At 38.0% G+C, this 22,363-nt stretch overlaps 1 protein-coding gene across 4 annotated transcripts; it reads left to right on the plus strand.

The window, feature by feature from the left end:
- The first annotated feature begins 324 nt into the window (after positions 1 to 324).
- Positions 325 to 22,304, plus strand: LOC100141643 (uncharacterized protein). 4 transcript variants are annotated; one of them, XM_008195876.3, is made up of 10 exons: positions 325 to 471; positions 3,931 to 4,048; positions 17,153 to 17,281; positions 17,328 to 17,698; positions 17,847 to 18,055; positions 18,107 to 18,512; positions 18,563 to 18,685; positions 18,875 to 19,987; positions 20,210 to 21,099; positions 21,201 to 22,304. In XM_008195876.3, the coding sequence occupies exons 2-10, from the start codon at positions 3,951 to 3,953 to the stop codon at positions 22,143 to 22,145; spliced, it is 4,284 nt and encodes a 1,427-aa protein (XP_008194098.1). In that variant the 5' UTR covers positions 325 to 471; positions 3,931 to 3,950; the 3' UTR covers positions 22,146 to 22,304. The 4 variants fall into 4 exon arrangements, with proteins under 4 accessions (XP_008194098.1, XP_008194099.1, XP_008194097.1 ...); XM_008195877.3 differs by lacking the exons at positions 325 to 471; positions 3,931 to 4,048 and adding an exon at positions 5,813 to 5,946; XM_008195875.3 differs by lacking the exons at positions 325 to 471; positions 3,931 to 4,048 and adding an exon at positions 10,245 to 10,473.
- Positions 22,305 to 22,363: the final 59 nt, after the last annotated feature.

Below are 22,363 nucleotides of genomic sequence, written 5' to 3' on the forward strand. Positions count from 1 at the left end.
AAAAAATAATTTCGTAATCTAGATCTGCAAACAACACACAATCGAGATGGAAGAGAATAGGAGGAGTAAACGGCGAACACATAAATTTAAGTTGTTTGAATTGGGTTGATATTGTGAGAAGATACGCGAATTAACATACATTCGAAAGAATGGAACTGTTCCAAAGAAGTGATCCTTGGTCAAGGCTGCCCACAATTAAGCCAATTAAAACCCCCAATTAATAGGAAATTTTCCTTGTTTTGAGCCGCTTTTACTCGCAAACGCATGAATGAATGCTTGAAATTAGATAACGTGGAGGGACTCGGGTGAGAATTCACCGTGAATTGAGCTCCACAGAGCCGGCTTCAGTCTCCTTCACGATATGACCGAGTGAGTTCGCCGTTAGGCTGTGCTGTGGTCCCGACTTGCATTTGTGTGTGTTGACAACTGGACCCAGTGATAAGACAGTGCCTGCGATAATGGGTGTTGATGGTAAAGTATTGCCCAAAAGTGGGTTAGCGCGACCCATGATGTAAATATCAGCTGTGACCCGGCGAGAAATTTAATGTACCGCTACAAGGACACGTTCTGTGGAACAATACAGTTATGGAGTTTGATTCGCGATTTTCTGATAAGGGAAAAAGTAAAAACGGCGGAGAAAGTCCAAAGGAAAACCTGGGAATAGATCTATTTCGGTTCTGATTATGCATAAAATTACGTTCAGCCACGCAAATTTACAGCGTGTTTTTAATTGTCTTACTAATTAACTACAAGGAACAATGAGAGAAATCTGTCGTGAAACTGCTAATTTTTATTTGCTGTTGACGAGTCATCAGGCATTAGAAGTGCAGTCAGGTCCGGAAACGGCGCACTTAGGAAGTCCCTCTGGTGCTTTGGTAATTATTACGCACCCAAAACAGGATAATAAAGCTCGTGACAAGAATTATCATTATGATTATTGTTTGTTGGGGAAAAAAGCCCAGTCACCCGATATGAGATGATACGTTCCAGATTACCGTAATTGGACAAAATATCGACTTTCTCCAATTAAATCGGCTCTAATTCGTACATAATTAACCAGTTTATGATTAATTACATAAGGTCCGTCTGCCGCGTTAACGTCGGTCGTGTCATTACATAAGGAGGCTCTTCGGAGTGCCAGGAAATGGTATTTAATGCCTTGTGTCATGTTGAACAAAAAGGGGAAAAGTTGAATCAATGGCCAAGTATGGAGAATAAGATTAAATCAGATTAAGAGGTTTCCTGTTCAATTTCAAAATCTCGGTTTACAAAGCGAGCGCTTTTCATTATCTATGCTTTTTTGCAACCGGTTTGTTACAAAATGTGGACACATGTTGTGAGCAAACGGATTTACCTTGGTACTGGCTTTACTTTTCAATTTTTGGCTTTAGATTATTACTACACAAGACCAAAGCAAGTAAACAGGATCGAAGAAAGATTTATGGAGTGCGGAAGTGATTAGAAGGAGACAATGGCAGAATGCTAATAAATGATTACTCATGCGTTATATGATATTTATTTTTCTTGTTGTGCAAAATATCGTTAATTTCTTACTTATTTAAAATAAAAATTCCACTGGAAATAGATTAACTGAAGAACTGGTGGGCACAGTGTCATTTTTAAATAACTTTAAATTAGCTAATTTTTTTCTTAAATTAGATTTAAAGATTAAAGTTTATATTGAAATAAAAATATGTACAGTGAAATCTCTCTTAAAAGACACCTCCTATAAGCGGAACCCTCCATTTTAAATAGTATTGCTTCTCTTTTAAGCTGACTCTCCAATAAACGGACGCGGATAATGCAGTTCGAATCCTTGGAAACAAAATCGCTTCTTTAAGCGGACATCAAATCGAACTTGCATGTGTTATTATGTTATTAAATAGTTATTATTATAACTATTTGTCAGAACATTTCGGGGAATCACATAAGCGGGCACATGTTTTATTCCAGTGTTAAACTAATTCTTTTTCGGTGTTTATTCGTTAGTAGATCAATTCATTCTTTTATACAGCGTTACAAAAACAAAAACAAAACAAAAAATATATAAATTCTGGCTTGGTTTACCCAAAACACAACGTGTATACAAAATTTTATTGTTAAAAATGAAAATGAATTTGCATGAAAGTGGAAACATTTGTAAAAGGCAAAGATTTTTGAAAACTAAAGGATTCAAAATATTAATCAATTAACACTGTTTTATGAAAGCATTTAATAAAAATATTCTGCTTTTGGGTCAATTATCGGTATAAAAACTAAAGAATTAGTGACGATACTGGAAAATCAAACTATTAAGGCATCTGAAGTTTAAATTTTTTTAAGTTCCTGCTAATTTGCGAGAAAGTGTATTGATAAACAAGATGTACAATTTTTTCCCAAGGAATAGTTTGTAAGTTTTGTTGTACAATCATTCTTTTTAGTTTGTTTCTATGTATAAATTATTATTTCTTTTAAGAGGACACCTCCATTAACCGGACAAAAATCATGTCATTTTTGGTGTCCGCTTATAGGAGATTTCATTGTATATGACGTATTAACGAAATTTTTTAAATATGTATTATCAGTCACCGTTTACAATTACAATTACAGGCAAAAAGTATTTTTCACTACATCACACAAATCAACATTGGCTTTAAGTACTTTATCTCTTCGCTGTGCATGTGAATTATTTCACAATTTTTCTACCGACTAGATACTAATATCATAAAAACTAAAACTAGTCTAGAAATAATAAAAAATAAAACACCACCAATGACCAATTTTTTAGATCTTGAAACGAAAATTACTGAGTTCTTTCAAAAGGAACGAAGGGTTTGGGTCAGTTTTACAAACAGTTTTTTAGAGGACTTGCGAAAATTTCCACTTTTGAACCAAAAAATTGCATTCCGGTTCACTTTCCCAAGGCTGTATAAACTTTACAAAGGCCAGGCGAAGCTTTAAATTTTCACCACAGTGCAGTGTAGTGTAGATATATGTAAACAAGTTGGACCTCACCCTGTCGACCTTCCCGCTGCGATTAGCATCAAAATGTTGGCCGATTTGACGATTTAATTAATAGTGACAGTAAATAGAGATGAAATCTTGACTTGCAATATTTTCGCCGTTGCTTTAATTAGCCTAATGTTGCCATAAATCAAACGCAACAAGCAAAGGTTTCTTGCCGGATTTGAGCGCTCATCAAGATTTACAGCCACGCATCTTGTACACTTTCCATACAATCACATAATACATGTTAAAAATTTAAAGCAGGAGGATGCTCTCGTGCACTCTTGAAATATTCACGCCAGCCTGATGCACTCCATCGTGAATTAATTACACCAGCAGGAAGCGCAGATATTTGCAGTGTTTTAATAAGTTACAGCACGCTGAAGCAGAACATGTGATGCAATTCCGATTGCTTTGCAGTCAACGGCCAATTCGACGCGAATTTGAAAAAGTTTCAAGGTTTGTTGCATTCAGCCTTACATGTGGTTATTATTACGAGTTTTGCGGATTCTGAGAACGGAACTCTCAAAATTGGGTTGATATGGATTGCGTTGCAGAAAACAATACCGTTGTGCAAGGCGCTTAAATTATTGTCTTTAAATGAACTGACAATTAATTGTTACAACATTTAGGGTCATTATCGAATGCGGTCATTTGCAATCATCGACTATTTTGCAAACAAGGGCGCCTCCAAAACCGGTAACACACCGAGGCTTTCTCGACGGTTTCTCGAACGCACAAAAAACAAAGCATTTGCAGCATTTCTGCCATAAACTTTAATTGTTACAAAATCAGAAAGTGAACATCAGGAAAGTTATTAAGAACTATAAACTACGTTTTTGCGCCAGGAAGAATGTTTCTTTGACAAAGAACGTCTCCAACATTGTTACAAGCCTTTCGCTCCCAAATCAAAAAAATGTAATTAACCAGAAATGTTTGTTTCAGACTGGCGTTGAAGGTGCAAGATGTTGTCAGCGAACGTGTTGTGTTTGAAGAAGCGCAAGAAAAAGAGCTACAGCGTCAAATCCGACAATGGGCGGGTTTTGGTGGACAAACCTAAGAGGTAATAAATGATTGCGCTAATTAGCGTTTGCCTAATCTTGCGGAATCGGCTGACAAAAGTTTTGATTACAAGTACGCAACGGCTTGTAATTTATCCGGAAAAAAATTCGCTACGTAGGTTTGATTAGGAATGTGCTATGATCACTACTTGTTGTTGCACAACTCTGGGATCTGAGTGGGTGCTTTAGTCTGGTTGAAAGTGAAATAGCGCAAAAATGGAAATTCGTTATGTAAGGTAGAACGAACGAAGAATGCATTTTTGCCGGCGTATCGTGTAGTTTATGTTCACCTTGAGCCAATTAAAAGAAATTATCTTCAATGTTATTCTTAACTGCAACTAAATCCGTTTGTTCGATTAATTATGGTATTGTGTTGGTTGAAAAATCGCAGTTAAGAGTTGGCTCATCGTCTAATTAAATGGGTCGGAAAATGACACAAATGTGACCTTGCTTTCAACATTTCCGCAATAAATGATCTAAACTTGACACACCTTTATCGCGAAAAATCGCCACTTTGTTTGTCTTTTTCGCCTTCTCGGGGAAGAATCCTTGGCGTTTTTATTTACAAAGGCATTAAAAAAATCCAATCTATTTACTAAACCAGTTTAATGCCAGACTGAGTGGAATGCCACATTGTCGTCTACTGAGCAAGTTTTAACGCAGCGACTTCTTCATGCCCTCGGGAATATAAATCTGCAACCTGTCCCTGTTCATTATTTTAATAGCGGACTCGACGCTTCTTCAAATATTTTTTCGCAACATTTCATTCTATTGAGTGAGTAGAGTCGCACACAAAAAGACCAAGACCATGTTAGGGGAAACCGATCAGAACAGAACGAGGCTAATGAGACCCCCTTAAGAAATTTCTCACCGGAGGTGGCGCCGTCCGTGCAAATTATACCGAGCAATGGATTATGACAAATAGGCGACTTACGGTGGTTTTGGCGACTGGAAGCCAATTAGAACAGTTTTTCACAAATTTTTAGACCGAGATTCCAGTTTGTAAAGTCGGTCAGCTCTTGCAAAAGACTTTTCAGTTGGTATCTGGTCTAAAGACGTTTTTTCAAAAATTATTTTCCCTAATAAATAAAGGCAATAATAAATAGTGTTCCAAAACGGTGATGTTAAACAAAAAGCAAGAAATTAACGTGAAATAGCCGCCATTTGAGCCGATAAACGCGTTTCAAGGTGACGATAAAATAATGGTGTTATAATTGTGTTTGCCTTAATGTTGTAAAATGGGCAAACGTGGAATGAAAACAATAAAACTTGATTGTAAAGAAAGTGATCCAATTTTCCTCACCACCCGGTATATTTGATTAAATCTAGCGCTTTCTCATCATTCTTTCTCGTTTTGTTTCGATTTTACTTTAATCACATACATCTTTATTAACTCATTTTTAAATCAAGCGGATAATTAAACAACCGTTCTCGATTTCATCCCGTTTTTGTGTGCGTGCGTGAAAAAGTCGCGTGTAGAAACCAAGTGAAAATTAAAACATCATAACCGTTGTTAAATTTTACAGTTTTAATTGCCTTAACACATCACAATTTTTACCAATCTTTTGTGTGGCTCGAAATAACGCTTTCGCCTTCAAAGTCCTGAAAGCCATTGTCACATTACAGCAAGTACGTGACCGGCTTTGTAAGAAGTTGTAATTAATTTAAAACACAAAGAACGATGGCGATCGCCGGGAGTGCAGGCAACCAGTTATACACATGCCGTTGAATTGGATAATCCGTTGAGTTCAGGTAAAAATGAATGGGCTCCCAGTGTTTGAATAGCCGTTAAACTTCCGCAATTCGGGTTTAAAACGCGCCTCGAAAAACCAAACTTTCGGGAGTTTTGACTGTGGATTATTTATGGTTGTGTGGGATTATTTATTGGTTTGGTTTGGTGGTGAGTTCTAGCGTCGGTTTTAACGGCTTTTTGCACGAGGAGATACGCTTCTGATTGGTATAATAACACACGACGTGCTTATTCTTCAGCCAAGCCACTCGGGAATAAAATTATTTATTTCTAGTTGGATTTTTGTCGCAGAAATTGGAATTGTATGCATGAATGGGAACGGTCAGGGTTACGCAGTGTTGGCACTAAAACCTTCTTATTTATCTTCACAGTCCATCAAGTTTATTTTCCTTTTTGAACAATTAACGAAGGATCCGATGGCCGGGCAATTTATGCACGATATTGTGAAAGAATAATTCAAATGCAAGAAGCGAAAAGTGAATGTGGAAACTTTCCGTTTTCGTACTATTTTAAATAATTGCTTCAACATTGGACTTTTGGTCCTGACGTTTATACCTTTTGTGCTTAATTATGTAATTGTGAATTTGCAACCTTGCGGCAAATCTTCATTTAATTGGCTGGAAAATGGATCAGTTCGGTTACATAAACGCTAAACTTAACTTTCCGAAAAAAGATGACAAGTTTCTGAAGTGATAATAACTTTCACAGCATCCATCTACTTGTAGTTTCTACTTGTACAAATAATGACACTATTTTCTCTTAAAACAATCGGTGAATGGGCATCACAGTCGAATGGTTTTGTTGTAGAGAATCGAACACACTTGTAGCGATGTTGCGGTCGGTTAGAAAGAGCTCATGCATTATTCCATTATTATTTCGCTCAACTATTTTGTTAACTAAATTATCATTAATTTCTCCACTTTGTCCATTTGCATAAGGAAGAGTGCAATAAACACTGAAATTGAATTTCGCCAAGTTTTTATTATCCTCGTTAAAGTGGTGTAAAATTTTATAACGCTGAACCCATTTGTGAGAATTGTCTATTCCACAACTCATGCTAACACTAGGAATTCTACAAGCTACCGAAATTTTTTTACCAACTTTTGGGGAAAATGAGGATGTAACTGTCCAAGAATCGCCATAAAAACTCAACGGTAAATACAATTTCAAATATTTATTTGGGCAAATTAGTTAACTGTTAGTCCAATGAAAAAATGTTTTAATAAAAACAGCTAGATTAATGGAACGCCTAATTTGTACCCACTTATTGCAACAACTAATAACAAGATAAAATGCGTGATAACGAACTATCGACATACCAGGCCCTTGATAATTTTATTTCGCGTTAAAAATATTCCTCCTGTCCCTTGAGGTGCCTTTTGACTGCAGCCATCCGTGTGATAAACGACTTACAAGTGTGATAAACCGTTAAAGTTTTCGAAATGTAAAACCGCAGTAATAAAATCGCTTTGTTTACATTTGTCATGAATTAATCACTTCATACGCGTAATATTGAACCGGAAAGCATGTTTGCCGTGCTCGTAATTCTTGTGAAATGGAGGAAATCGAAGTATTTGTAAAGAAAGTAAAACTACCGTATCGTGTAATTTCGTTCGAAAATATTTGGCGGTAAATAATAGAGAATTCTCTCGGGGAAAATTAATTGGCTGGCGCACGGTTTAGACGAAAGTCATAAACAAATTTTTAACAAGTGTTCCACTAACAATCATAACTCTTGATATTATAAGCTGCAATTTTCCTGCTATAAACAACAGTTAGTAATAAACACATGCATCATCGCCCCTCTGAGAAAAATCCAAAGTGGCACGCCGTAATAACGTTACCTTATTTTTATTATGCAACCGTTAATGTTACAATAATAACGCGGAAAAAGGCTTTATTTTGTAAAACCATCGGTGATTGCTTTTTCCAGGGCAGCTATTACCACGATTAAACAAATTAAAGTCTCAAAGCGAACTGGAGCGTTGAAGAGTAGATCTGATTAAAATCAAATAAACTTGACATTTATTTCTAATCGTGATAACCCATTTTTGTTGGTGATTAACGATTATACAAATTAATGAAGCTCCAGGCCACTAGTTTCTTTTGTTAAGTACCTGTTTATGCAAATCCAAGCGATGGGTACGATAATACCACCTATTATCTTTGCAATATTTGTTTAAAATTTCACTTTCATTCCACAGTTTTTGAAAATCATTCTCTATTGTGTTCCTTAATCTCGTCATGTCCCAAGTTATATAAGGAGTTTGATAAAATATGAAAATTGCAAGTTTTCACCAGAACCAGCCAATTTCAGTGAAAGCACTTATTCAAATTAAGCGCCATAATACAATTAATTGATTTTTTCAAAAGGTGCAAACACTTTCTAATAATGCGGAATTTTAATTTATTGGATCTGTTAAATAAATGGTTTCACCAACTTGCATGCTAACGGCACTTGATTTTGCGAGTGGTTATTCCAGCTAAGCGTTTCAAAAATCAAAATACGTGTGGTTGTAATCGTGATAAAATCTCTTCCGTTTCTTGTCAATCCTTGGCCAAAATTCCCGCTCGAAGAACAAAATCCAAGTGATATTTATTTATCAATACAATGAGTCGTTAAATTTCAATGCCATTCGAACAATTCGCACACATGTTATTAATTTTTTTGCCGATCCTTTAAACAAAACATCGGAAAATATTATTATTTGACTGTTGAAACGTGTTTGTAAACCGCAGGTCAGCCCTGAGTGTCACAATTTTCGGGTTTTTTTCTTAAGAAATCAAAACAATTTGCAATAATTGAATGGATAAGTGCACATACACCAGCTGTCGCTGGATTCTGCTCTAATGGTAGGTGTGGGTGAATGAACGTTCATGGCCTTGTGCATCCTTCAAGCAGCAGCGGTTCTTGCGCTTCTCTCCATATTTGCATGGAGTTTCTCCTCCAAATCCCAAATCCGGATTTTTCCAAGCCCCAGGTTCTTATTTCCTGCTAATCACCCCCGCGTAATTGAGGTTTCAATGACGTGCCACATCCATAATTCACATTATGGGAAGAAAATGTACACTTTCTTTGATTGTTGTGGAAGTGGAACTTGCTCCGATTGGAAAAATTGTTGCACAATTCAATTAAACGATAATCAAAATTCCAGACACGTTGCGAGAAATGGACGGAAAATTAGAAACGGCGCCATTTTGCTTCGATGGCTGATGAGGATTGAATTCGAAACGAGTGGATAGTTGATTATTGGAAAGGCCTTGACAAGGTTTACGACTCGTTGTGTTTCCCTTTTTCAAACACCTACAGTGAATTTTTTATTTCGAGTCCGAAAGTTGACTATTATCCATTCACGATTGTTTCAAATTCTCAGCAGGCGTAGATATATTTTTGTTAGGTTGGCCTCAGGTCCTGTCCCGTACTGTCTTTATGACGTTGTCTTGTCAAAAATTCGCTGTGTTGTCAGTTCTACTGCTTATTAATTTAAAATGTCGAAAATAATTTCTGTTGATAAGAAAGTATGTATCAAAAGATGCTTTGAAGGATGCAAGGAAGACAAACCCGACTTTTTTAACTAATGATAATGAGTAGAATAATAATAAAAACGTATTCAATTATTTATTTAAAAAACGAAGCAAACTGACAACAGTCCTTGGTTGTCATCAATTATAACCCAAAATAAATTTCTTATGACAACACACAGTACTGCCAAATAAAATGTCAGATTTTCATAGATACAACGAACCAAAATGTGACGCAATTTCCGTTTATAACGAACTTTTCGCAGAATTTTGAGGAATAAAGGAAAAATAAATCACCTTGCAGTAACCGCATTTTTGAGATGTACATATAAAATTCACATAGTATACATATTACAGTAGAAACTTATTTATCTCGTTTTGTTTCATATGTAGAGTAAAAATGCTTGATAAAAAAATATTTTTCAATTACCGCTTATAGCAAACTTTGGATTTTGTTGCTTTTCCGGAGTTCGTTATAACCAGACTCCACTGTATTTAATTGCCAAAATTATGTGCAAGAGAGGAAGACGCGTAAAAAGTTGCTCTGAATCTAACGGAAATTAATTGCAGTGTCAAGACCCGGATAATTATTTTTCGTAATGCCAACACTAGAATTATAGAAAGAATTTCGCCGAAATTTTTTGTATAATTTCTTCGGTTTCGAGAACTGTGCTAGAAGTTTCCAATGACTTGAAGAGTTCGGCATTCCTCCGGAATTTCCGTATGATTAATTATTTTCCTCCAGAGCGTCCATAAATCCTGTTTATTTACGGCTCGTTATAAATCTGCACCTCAAAAACGAATGTGTCATCATCATCATCGCACCAAATAGAACCTTGTCAGGAATTGCTCGATAACATTGAAACCGATAAGCGATTCTCTCGATTGTGGCCGGAATTCTTGCACCTGCTGATTGGATTCGCGGCCTCTTCGCTCATCAGGAGAGCGAGTGAGTGGTCGAAGACAGGCCTCCGAGACCCCACTTTCAGTCGATTTCGCGACAATGTGGCGTAAGGTAACAGGTGCTGCTTAGTGCATGTGCGTTGGTCTTATCACAGTGTTGTCAATTGAACTGATAACGATATTTACTACTGGAGAACTCAGTTGTGTTTATGTGGACTATGTAAACGTTTTCTCACGGATTATCCTCGATCGGTAAGCGCCGAAAGATAACGCATTTTTGGTTTTTTGGGTGATTTTGAGGCGGAAAAGTGCAGACTTGATTGTCGCTGATGACCTCCGGAACGGCCAATTAGCCGCTGATTGAGTGGTAAACGGGTGATTCATATGTTATTACTTCAATTATCCCCAGGAACTCGATTGCATTTTTTCAGCTTTCTAAAGGACTTATGCAAGAAAAGTTGCAAAGAAATTTTCAAACGGGAGATTGTTTCCCAAACTTGCATTACTAACGGTTCTAATTAAAGTTGTTAACTTATTATACAAGCCAAGGACGGCCAGTGTCATCATCACTATCAAAATTTGGAAATGATTCTGCTGATTATTACGTACTTGACAATGAATGTGGCAACCTTCGTTTTGCCCATTTTACGGAAAATTGTTATCTTCTCACGATAAAACAAATCCTCTTATCGCAAAAGAATTTTAATTCGAAGGAAGCCAGCAAGTGTTTGGTCCCAAATTGTAATTTCGTGATTTCGAAATTCGAATCGGCCACTAAATTATTTAAATGCAGTCGAAGCGACCTCCAAACGTACTTGACTGGTTTCTAATATGTCGGTGGTTGTTATTATGCAATTGGATTTCTCTAAGTAGGTAGTTTAGTTCTAGATTATTGAGCAGAAATGTAGGAACTTGTGCGTATGTGTTCCCTTTTTTTGCCTTGAGACACTATTATATAATTGGAGAAACTTATCTGAAATTACAGGTAGTAAACAAGCGTCGGTTAATTACGGTGCCTAAATATTAAATCGTTTCAACACGAAACGAATACTGCAAAGGGAACAAGATTAATGACATAAGTCTCGCAATAATTGGATCGCCTTTCGAAGGTTTCTTAATTTCATTAAAGCTGTGCCAGTGAATGGGTATTTGATTTATTTCAATTACAGCTGGAAAATTGCAAAAATTGCATTTCAAGTCATGCACTAAAAGCAATCAATCCATTTAGACAAATGTCCATGAAAATTTATTAACACTGTTACTTATGCTAATGGATATGTTTTCGAATTGTAATTCTTCTGTAAACTGTTTGGGAGCAGAGCGCCCACCGGACGACTAAAAAAGCAAAGTTGTTTTTAATTTAGGGAAATATTTTTATTGAATGCTAAAATACTGGAATATTAATGCGAAATCGACACTTAAAGGACGCCCACAGGACACGTGTGCTAAAAAAATCTTTGTTTCATTAAAATTTGCGCTAAAGCCACAGAAAAAACGTCAGAATGTTGTCTTCAAAGTGATTTTTTACGACCTTTATGCCTCTCTAAAAATCTGAAAATTAATTAATAACTGTTTCTCTAGTTCCTTCTTAAAAAAGTTTAGAAACCACAATTTTGTGAAAATAACATCTATTTTTATTTGTTTGTACAAAAAACAAGAATGAATAAGTTTATTTCCGTACATGTAATAATTATATCACAGCAAAATACAAGTAAATGTCTGGGAAAACAGAATAATTTATTTGTGATTTTTCCTTGGTTTATTCAAAGTCGCAACTTCCGTAAATTCTTTCTAAAAATTTGTTTGAATGTGAACGGATAAAGGAAAAACATACAAGTATTAACTGTGTAAACAGTTGAGCTGACATTGGCCGAAGTCTATCATTTAAATTTTTGCCCAATTAAGGTGCAAAACAACGCGTTATCACTGATTTACATTCCTTGCTTTACGTCCAATTTAATTTGCATTTTGAGTCACATTCGATAAAGAAAGAAGTGGCGTCAGCGTTAAAATATGATCACCAACTTTAAAATACTTTGAGATTTTATGAAGATTGTTAAACAAAGAGTTCGTCTATTGCAATAAGACAAAGCCTTGTAAATCAATTTGTGAAATAAAAATGTGTTTTGGTGGGGTTGCGAAACTTTCAGGGCAATAGGACGATCGTTTATCTCGTTTCCTTGTAGAAATCGAGTGAAATATCCCCTTTTCCTTTCGATTCCCGTGCGAATAATGCAAATCTTGTGCGACACTTTGGCGTTATCTCTCCCTTTGTATCACTCTAATAACAGTTCGAGAGCCGGCTCATTTCCCACTGTCTCACTCAAGTCAAATGACAATCTTATTGTAATTTTCGCAATGTACGAACAATGTAAATTTAATTAGACGAGGTTACGGAAGCGTCAAATCAGACAAATAGTGATGGAAGAAGCAAGCCGTTGTGTTACGACGGGATGTTATCGATCTCCGTCGGTATCAGTGGAACGGAAATACTCGCAATACCTTTTATGCAGTTTACTGGACCATCTGAGGTCACTTTGCCAACAACAACGCATCTCCGGAGTGGAAATTCGCCGGCTTTTTCGAAAATGACAATTCGTGTACTTGTTCCACTTAATGCTCTAATTCCTCCAGTTGCTACAAGCACGTTCCGAGCACCGATAATTATTGATATGTTCAAACCTCAGGTGTTCGTGTTAGTGGACGAAAAAATTGACACTGTGTAACTGTAAATATTGCTTCAACACTGGTTTTATTTACGCATAAAGCGAGAATTGACCTTTTTTGGACAAAATGCCAACACACGCGCAATAAAAGCGCATATTTAAACAGTTTTTTACCCAAAGTAAACAGTAACTATTAATTAGAAACATGCATTTTAACGGCGATTTATTCTTACATTCCTGTGGAACGCTCAGGTACTATTGTGTTTATTTATTGAATTGAGACCATAAAAACATTTATTTCTACAAAGTGGTAATAAAATAAAAAGAACTTCCAACTCCCAAAAAAAAATCGGGGCTCTTTTCTAAAGTAATTTATTACTCTTGTAAGTTTGACCGCAAAACGACAGTTAACTAAACTGTCAAAATAAATATTTGAGGTGTTTACCGTTGTGGAAATTCCAGTTAATTTTTCCCAGAAAAAAAATTTGAAATGGTGTTTCTCGATTTTTTTTGCAAAAATTTTGACTTCAAATCAGTGGAATTTCAATCGTGATAAATAGCGGAGATATTGACCGAGAAAGTTTTAGCTGGGCCAAGTTGTGTATTATTGAGTGCAAATAATAATGTAAGTATAGATATAATAATACACATTATATTTCTGATAGCAAATTATTTAAAATCTCGGTCCAAGATTGTTTTTTATCTGAAGTTTTAGTTTTGGAAATTTAAATACTTAATATAGGAAGGGAAGTAGTTCCTTAGTTTTGTCCACAAGTATATTTTAAAAATAATCAGCCATTCCATTTTAATGGACGGGACACTTTGCACAAATTTTTAGATTTTATTTTCAGTTTTTACGAACATTATCAGTAAAAGTCAATTTTTCTTTATAGAAACTTTGTACCAGTCAATTAGAGCCTTATTTTTAAAATTTGATATACGAACAAGAAAAAGAAATACAAATTAATGACGGACGGGACACAAAAAAAATATATTTTTAACCTTGAATAATCGTTATAAAATTTATTATTTTTCATTTACTTATTGTCTACACATGACGGACGGGACAAAAAAATGGGGTGTGTGAAAATAGCTCTAAAAAATTTAAACAGACAGGTTTTAATTATTAAAAATTTAACAATATTAAAATTCGACAGTGGAAATTAAAATTTTTTGTTTTTGTTTAACACCGTAAGAAATAAGAACATTTTATGTTTGCGATAACGGACGGGACATCAAAAGTTATAAAGATAAAAAAGTAATATTAGTAATCATTTAATCAATTTACTTACCGATTTCCATTTTCTAAACTACCATAAAGTAGAAAAATACTGCATTTTAATTCTAATTTTATAAAACATGTCTGATTTAAATTATTCCGCACTTAAGAAAAAGTTAAATGTGAGATCTGTGCGAACAATCGTATTACGCATAGAAGTTCCCAAAATTTGAGAAAATAACTTGACCTAACCCAGTACTGAATGATGATACAGAGTGATTCAGCCAAGACAACGATCCTGACCCATTTTAGTGTCCACATTTTTGCTCAATCTAATAATTAATTTTTGTCGTCTTGAATGTGGTAGTTTTTGCTTGGCTGAAGAATGTACCACGACATAATAAAACCTGAATGTGTTGTGTCACGATTATAATTCGACGTCTCGAGCAACCATTGCTCTGTAACGGACGATGACTCCTGGCAGTTCAACGCATTTGCTCACCTCCTCGTAATTTATAATAGAACGAAGCAGAAATTAAAGCGAGCGTTGCGTATGCAGAGCAAATTGTTGCGTCGTTTAATTGCTTTCGGCCAACGAGACTGAATTTTTCCCTCCTCGTCACTTTTCCAATTAACAATTGAGTAATTTCGGTTATATAAAGGTGTCGGTTCGAGCACACATGTAAATGGCGTGTGAGCGGCCGATGGCGGAAGAAATCCGAAGAGAATGTAGATCTTCGAGCACGCCTGGAGCGTTTTGGTAACGGAACAGAACCACGTGTTTTCCTCTTCGTCTTTCCACCTGCGACGGTCTTGAGAATAAGTCCTGACCTACAAGGCCGTGGTGCCGTCGCCCACATAGAGATAGCTGAAAAAATCGCGAAATGTGTGCTGCCACTTTCAGTCGTTTACTTGCTAATTTATGCTAAATATGTTGGCACTGCTCGGATAATTGACTCGGAATTATTCGTCACGCTAGAAATTTTAGTCGGCTTTTTTTCGACGATTTTTGTTTACATTTTTGAGAAAGTTGGGAAAAATTATTGACGCTGCGCTGCTTCCTAACCACAGTTTTGATAACTTTGCCGGCTTTTGCTCGTTTCTTTGGCAAGTTGCTTCCGCGTCAATACGTGCGTTAAATAACCGATAAAATTGTTTCGGATTGGGCGTAATTTCCTTGTATTTGCGATGGAATCGGAAGAAGAAAGTGAAAACGCCATTGTGCCGCAATTGTTAGGATGGAGAAACAGCAATTTGCAAATTAGCAGCAATTTGGGCAAAATTTAGTCTATCCTTTGTAATGTAACTGAAGAGAAGTGGTTGAAAAACTAGCCAATTTATTGGATAAAAAATGAGTTTCTAATTTGCTTAAATGAGTGAAATAATTAATCAAACACTGATTAACATATTAGGTAACGACACGTAAATTCAAAGAACTGTGGCCTTTTACATATTATGTAAATGTAGAATGTGCTCGAATAAAAATCCCTTGCACTTGCTTAATAACAAAATAAATCAAAAATTGTTATTTACGCTCATTTGAATATGCAAACTTGGTAACAGTGTCAGCGATATCGAGCAAATCAGCAATTTTCTAACGACAAGGAAAAGAAGGTTACCCAAGCAAAAAATAACTTATGAAACTGCGTCTGTTCTTTTGATTAGAGTTATACAGGTGCCCATTTTTCGAGCTCCACCATGGGGATCTCAGTTATTATACGAAATACGCGAGGGCACATTTTTATGCTGAACAATTATCTAAAACAAAATTTGATGTGTCGTTTTTATTTTTTCAAGCGAAAACCAAAAGAACTAGACTTTTTTAAGTAGGACTTTCTTCAGATACCCTGCATAGGTTTTGAGAATATAGGAACTCTATAAGTCAGTTAATTTTTGTTTTAAGTTTCCATGAAACAAATCTTTTAATATGAATTAATAATAATTATTTCCGCCATTTCGTCGTCAGTTCGTACTTGATTTTCAAAAGTTACTGCATATGTTTTTTCCACCTTCGTTCTTTCCTAAGTTGGTGGTTACGGGACTCCACAAAAAATTAGTTAAGTTAGAAGTGTAGGTTCTAAGGATTAATTTTCTTCTTATGTGATCGGTAAACACTTCACCTATCGCGTGTCGATGGTGGAAAAACAAGAATCTTTTTAATACCCACACAATCGTGTAGTAATTACATCTTTATTATGTAATTGTAATATAAAACAAATAACTTGCGTTGGATGGTTGAGTAGTACTATACGTTGGAATATGTGCTTGTTAAAAAAAACAGAAAATTACTCAGTGGTTTTTATCAAGAGACAAAAACTTTGATCTGTATCCACCTGGCGCACTGTCGTAAAAATTTGTCAATTTGATGCGATTATGAAACAACCTTGACATTTTTGCAAATTAAAAACAAACCGAAATATCACTTCGGTAATAAAACGGCATAATCGTCTTCGATTATGGTTACGTCAGTAACCACATTCTTATTAACTCGCTGTAAGTAACAGTTGCAAATGCAAGTAACAAGTTGTGAAACATCGACGAGCTGTCCATGTCCATGCTGTTTACATTTTTGGTATTTCGATCAGCACCTTGGATGCTACTCGTTCGAAGGCTTCTGGAAGTCGACCTTTGTCAAGGCGTGGTAGTTGTCTATAAGCATCTTTAAGTAATTGTAAAGTCGCCACAAGGTTATTTGCAATTGACACGCGACAATCTACCAAACAGGTTTATATTTACAGAAGGTAATTCACTGATAACGAGTTTCTAGTCTTTAGCCGAAGAGCCAAAAACGCGAGAAGCTGACACACATTCGGATTTTCGATTACGACACACCTAATTCAATTTCCGCCAGTTCATTGAACTAATCGTAATACAATAGAGTTATTATTATGACTAATCTCATAAAACTTTCTACGATTGTATTTGTCCATTTTGGGCCGTCGTCTCTAAGTCCGGTTCAATTCGCACATTCTTTCGAAAGCAAATGGCGAAAACCGGTTGATCTTCATTAGCGATGATTTCATGTGGGATTTTTATCGGATTCCAGATCAGCCGGTGGCGCAGCGACCATGCTTCAAATCACCGAAGATACACCGCCTGACATGCTGGCAGGGGCCATGGATCTTACGGTACATCTACCGACCGGCAGAACAGTCAAAATGTCGGTGGAGCGGAGGTAACTAACACCAAACCACAACCAAATACTCCAACCCAATTTCCAGCACGCCCATGATGGACCTCCTGGTGCAAATCACCATCAACAACCACCTGCAACTCTCCGGGTACACCCTCCAGGTGCTGGGGATGGCAGAACACAGCGACAGCGTCCTACCCTACAAACCAAATACTCCCATTGGAACCCTCGATACTCAGCACATTAGGGTGGTGCCCAAAGCGCGCACTGCCCCAGTACCCAAAAACATCCCCCCTGGACACCAGCCCTTCGAAAGCACTTTCAGACTAAAGGTTCACCTGCCTAGGAACCAACTCTTCGTCACTCGAGTCGGACAAAGCGTCCACTTGGGCGACATCATGAAGAAAGTCTGCGAGGAAAAAATCCTAGACCCCCTTAAGTACGAGTTCAGGCATCCAGGTAGGTGGTCTTACATCAGCTCTTATCACGAGATAAACAAGATCATTTTATTGTTCTAATTACGACAAGAATTTCACAATGTTTATCCTCACTGTTCTAAAATATTTGTTTTATGATTTGAGCTAGTAACGTTGTGTTCTTGCTCCAGGCAACTTGGACGAGATTTTGGACCCCAAACTCACACTTAGTGATTACGCAATTACGGAAATATACCTCGTACAGAAGGGGACCGCAAGTCTGAACCAAGCCTTCTCAAGTGGAGACATTATGGCGCTCCGGAAAGAAGAAGAACGCAAGCAGATGCACACCAAGACGGGAGGTGGAGTCTTCAATTTGATCTTTAGGAGAGGAAAGTCGGTGAGTGATGAATAATTCCAAATGAGCGCAGAAATGAGGGCTTCGTTTTAGAGTACTGGCTCGTTATCGAGCGACAATCGTTCGATTTCGCCGACTCACAGCGACGATTCCCGCTCTGTGACTCCCCCAGCGGTGCAACAACAAATAATCACCTCGCAAGAACCCCCAGAACGACCCAAACCCCCACAAAGAAAACGCAGACCAGCGCCGAAACCCCCGCAGGAAAAACCAAAAGTTGAAAATGGCCTAACTATTTGTCATTCGCGAAACAGTAGCGATAGTTCCGGTTATCACGAAGCTTCGATTCTGAGTGATAACAACACGTCGTTGCCTCGAAGGCCCAAATCAACGATGATTGAAGAAAGTCAAAAAACTTTAGGGGTACACAGTCACAGTACCAGTAATTTAAGTAAAATGAGTGCCCAGTCAAAGTCAACGTCTAGTTTAGCAGTCCCAAGTGAGTCATCGCCATTTACCCAACGACTTGTTTCGAAAAAGCTGTTTCAGGTCGTAAAAAGAAATCAGCACCTCCTCCGCCACCACCAGTATTAAAACCCGACCATTCCGACGCTAAACACCAAGAACCTAGTCCAGTAGTTGCTAGTCAACCTTGTATAGTAGCTCAAGCAGGTAAGTCGGCTAGAACTGCGCGAAATCAAACCGTTTCTGATGACGACAAGTGGGAGCACTTTATTGCCAAACTGAACAACATCATCAGCGCCAAAGCTGAAGAGTTCTTATAACACTTTGTCATCAGAATCGCAACGCTTGCACTGGTGATGGTTCTAAACACCCTCCTTGTATTATTTTGCATGGTAGACGGTAATGGGCAAGTAGCTAACACTAATCCCGTACCAACACCCAGAACACGAACCAAAATCACACCACATCCACGCCCACGTACCATTGCCCACGAAAACAAACCACAAACAACTGAAGATTTCAAAGAAAATGAAAAAATAACCGCGGAGTTTTGCCCAGTCAGCGAAACAACTGACAGTACTGTTGCATCTGAAGATGATCTTCAGGTTGTCGATGAAACAAGGGAACATCACGATAAAGAAGAAATCGCTAGTGAACCTAAAACAACTGAATATTGCGACATACGTGCCGAGAAAAAAGAAACTGGTAATGAGCTGCTTGAAACAAAAGAACATCCCAACAAATATGAAGATAATCTTCAGGTTGCCGATGAAGAAATCGCTGGTGAAACACCTGAAACAAGGGAACATTGCGATGAATTACAGGCCGATAAAAACGGAATCGCTAATGAGTTCCGTGAAACAAAAGAACGTGAAGATAATCCTCTGGTTGTTAGTGAAGAAATCACTAGTGAAACACTTGAAACAAAGGAACATCGCGATATACATGAAGATATCAAGGGCAAGGCGTCCGAATTGGCGCAGTTGCAGAAGGAAGGAGTTGATAGTTTTTTCAAGTCTTTGGAAAAATCCAAAGCTCCCGAAATCGTGGCCTTGCATCCAAAACCGGCCAAGTCGGGCGGCTCCAAGTCGATTTTGGATTCCTACACCCGGAAAAGAGGTTTCCAGATCGGTAGTTCGCTCCTGGATGAGGAAAATTCGAACCAGAAACACTCTAGTGGTTTATCGACACCGACGTCCGTGTCTTCTGCCTTGAATGCGTTTGATTTCGTCGATGAGATTGAAGGACTGGACGTGGAGATGTTCACTGGGTCACTTTCGAAAAACTCCAAAAATAAAAGTGTGATTTTGAACGAGTTGCACGGAATGCACGAGTTGGACAGTTTGAAGAAGAGTCCGTCAAGGGGTAGTTTACGCAGTGTGAACAGTCTTCCAGGTTTTACGGGTACCAACATGAAGAAGTGGAGTAATGTCGAGGAGCTTGATGAGATTTCGCTGAATTCACATGGGGGGAAAGACGGTTGGGTGCTTGGGGACACTTCTGACACAGGCATGTTGCTACTAATGCACCGCTTTGTCAAAGGCATTGGCAACTCAAGGAACAACTTTGTCTCTTATTTAAATTATTTCCATTTTAAAGCGCCTTTCAACGCAAACAACGATAAAAACTTAGTAGAGAAAGTAGTTTTGTGAAAAATGCTTAAATATCTGTTAGGTTTTTTGTTGCCAATGCCTCCTTGTTTTTCGTGTGGTGATGTTGCCCCTCTTGCAGAATCTGTAGCTTCGACGGCCAACACGTCGCAACCGCTCTCCGTGCAATCGCTCCCCGAACAGAAGCCGAAGGAAGTCGAGGAAATTGTCGAACCTGATTGGCAGTATCAGCTGCCCTCACCGCCGAAGGCGTTTCGCGATTCGAGTCCTGTGACCGAATCAATCGCCGATTCGGTCGTGACCTCCCCCGAACTTTTTGAAAAACTCAAAGCTGTCAAAGACACCCAATCAGAGAAAGAGACTGCAAGTGACGCCACCAGCATGGTGAGCGAGGACGAAAAACCCATTCTGAATAAACTCTCGCTTGAGAATCTCGAAAAGCGCAAATCGTTGGTCTACAACCGCGAACTGACCACTACTTTAAAAGAGAAAAATGATACGTTTTCGAGCAGTTTGCAGAATTTTGAAGAGACGTATAATGAAGTGAAGAGATCTAGTCCGAAAAAAGTGATATCCACGAGCACTTTGCCCAATTTCAAAATCACAACCTACAACAACCCGAAACAGAAGTTGGATATTTTTGAGGATGATACAGTGAGGAGTAACTCGGATAAGAGTAGTAAAAGGAACTCGTACGCCGAGCCCACTCTGGAGAGGAGTTATGTGGGGAGGTCTATGGAGAATATTTCCTTCAGGAAAAATAGTCTAGGCCGATCGGATGATGAATACAAGTTTTTTAAACCGCCGGAACCCAAAGGTTCCAGTGTTTTCCGCTCAGAGTCATTCTCAAGGGAACCAATGGCATGGGTACCAACCAAACCTGTGGCTAGGTCCAAGTCACAAGTCGCGTTAAACAAATACAAAGACACTAAAAATTTATCGAAGATGGATGACGAGAACCTGACCAAGAGTAGCAGTTTGTTTGATGTCTCCGGCCTTCAGAGTCTTGGGGTAAGTTTTGGTTTAACTAAAAACTTCTTAAATACGACATTTTTTTTAATCATATGTAAAAACGGCACTGGTTATTACAAGTGATTTTGCCATTTTCACAGGTGATGAGATTAATACAAACCAAGCTAAACACTCCGAATAATTCGACCGAACAGTTGGATCACGAAAAATCAAGTTACCAGGAGCAACCCGAAATCAAGATAGAAGTACAAAAACCTGAAGAAAAACAAACGACTGTCAAGCAATACCGGCCGCCTTCGATCAACATGGGAACGTGGTCAGAAAGACCAAAAGTCCCAGTGAACGTCAAAGACGACCCCGATTACAAATCAAACACTTCAAAACTGATCGTAAACACAATCAACAACGACATAAAAAGCCACAACAGCATCGAAGTACGAAACAAATTTAACAACGGAGTTAGCATTAAAGTGAACGGAGTGGAGACACAAACCCCCGGAAACGTTGTAATTAAAATCGGGGGCCCTAAGCCTGTCTTTCGTAAACCTTTAGGGAACGTTAACGAGAATCAAAGACCGCATTCTATAGCTTTCGGGGGCGATTTCGACATATCAAGGGTGCCAATCGTCAGGTCCGTTGAGTTTAAAAAACCGTACAAAGACGTGCAAAACAACAACACCTCCGTCACTCAAATTAACAACAATAATAATTACAAATTGAACGGTTGGAGGCAAGTGGTGGAAGAGCCCCCCAAGCCGCCGCCAGTCGAGTCCAAACCTGTCTTCCGGGTGAAGAGTTTCGTCCAGAATTCGGCCCCCGTTGTGCGGGGCTTCCGAGGCCCCTCCAGTTTTTCCACTCTTCCGGGCAAGACAGCTCCTTTGAATTTCGCAGTGAATGCTCCCATCCCCTTCTCGCAGAAGAACCTGCGAAGGACTGAGTCTAGCATCACGAAGGCGCCGCCCCCAGCCCCGATTATGCCCAAGACTGTGTTGGGGGGCAACGGTGGGGGGGACCCCCGGGGTGAGCTGCTGCAAGCCATTCGAGATTTTGGGGGGAAGAAGGGGCTGCGGGCCGCTAAAGCCTGATGTATATAGTCATATTCGTAATAAAAAGCTCAATATGTTCTGAATTATTAATCAGATACTATAGGGACCAAAGGTTTTGTGGAACATGATTATTTATTTATGTTTATTACTCATGTATGTATAGTGAAATAAATTATGAATAAAGTGTGTAACAATTTATTGGTGGTTTTGATGATGACCGGGTCAAGGTACGCGTTAAAATTCAGGTTAGGTGCCCA

Source organism: Tribolium castaneum, chromosome 5 (genome assembly GCF_031307605.1).
Source record: "Tribolium castaneum strain GA2 chromosome 5, icTriCast1.1, whole genome shotgun sequence".
NCBI classification, from domain to species: domain Eukaryota; kingdom Metazoa; phylum Arthropoda; class Insecta; order Coleoptera; family Tenebrionidae; genus Tribolium; species Tribolium castaneum.

Coding starts and splice junctions, on each gene's coding strand:
- LOC100141643 (XM_008195875.3), top strand. CDS start 10,355: ATGTGCGTTGGTCTTATCACAGTGTTGTCAATTGAACTGATAACGATA. Junction 18,056..18,106: donor TCTTTAGGAGAGGAAAGTCG/GTGAGTGATGAA, acceptor GCTTCGTTTTAG/AGTACTGGCTCGTTATCGAG. Junction 19,988..20,209: donor TGGGGACACTTCTGACACAG/GCATGTTGCTAC, acceptor CCCCTCTTGCAG/AATCTGTAGCTTCGACGGCC.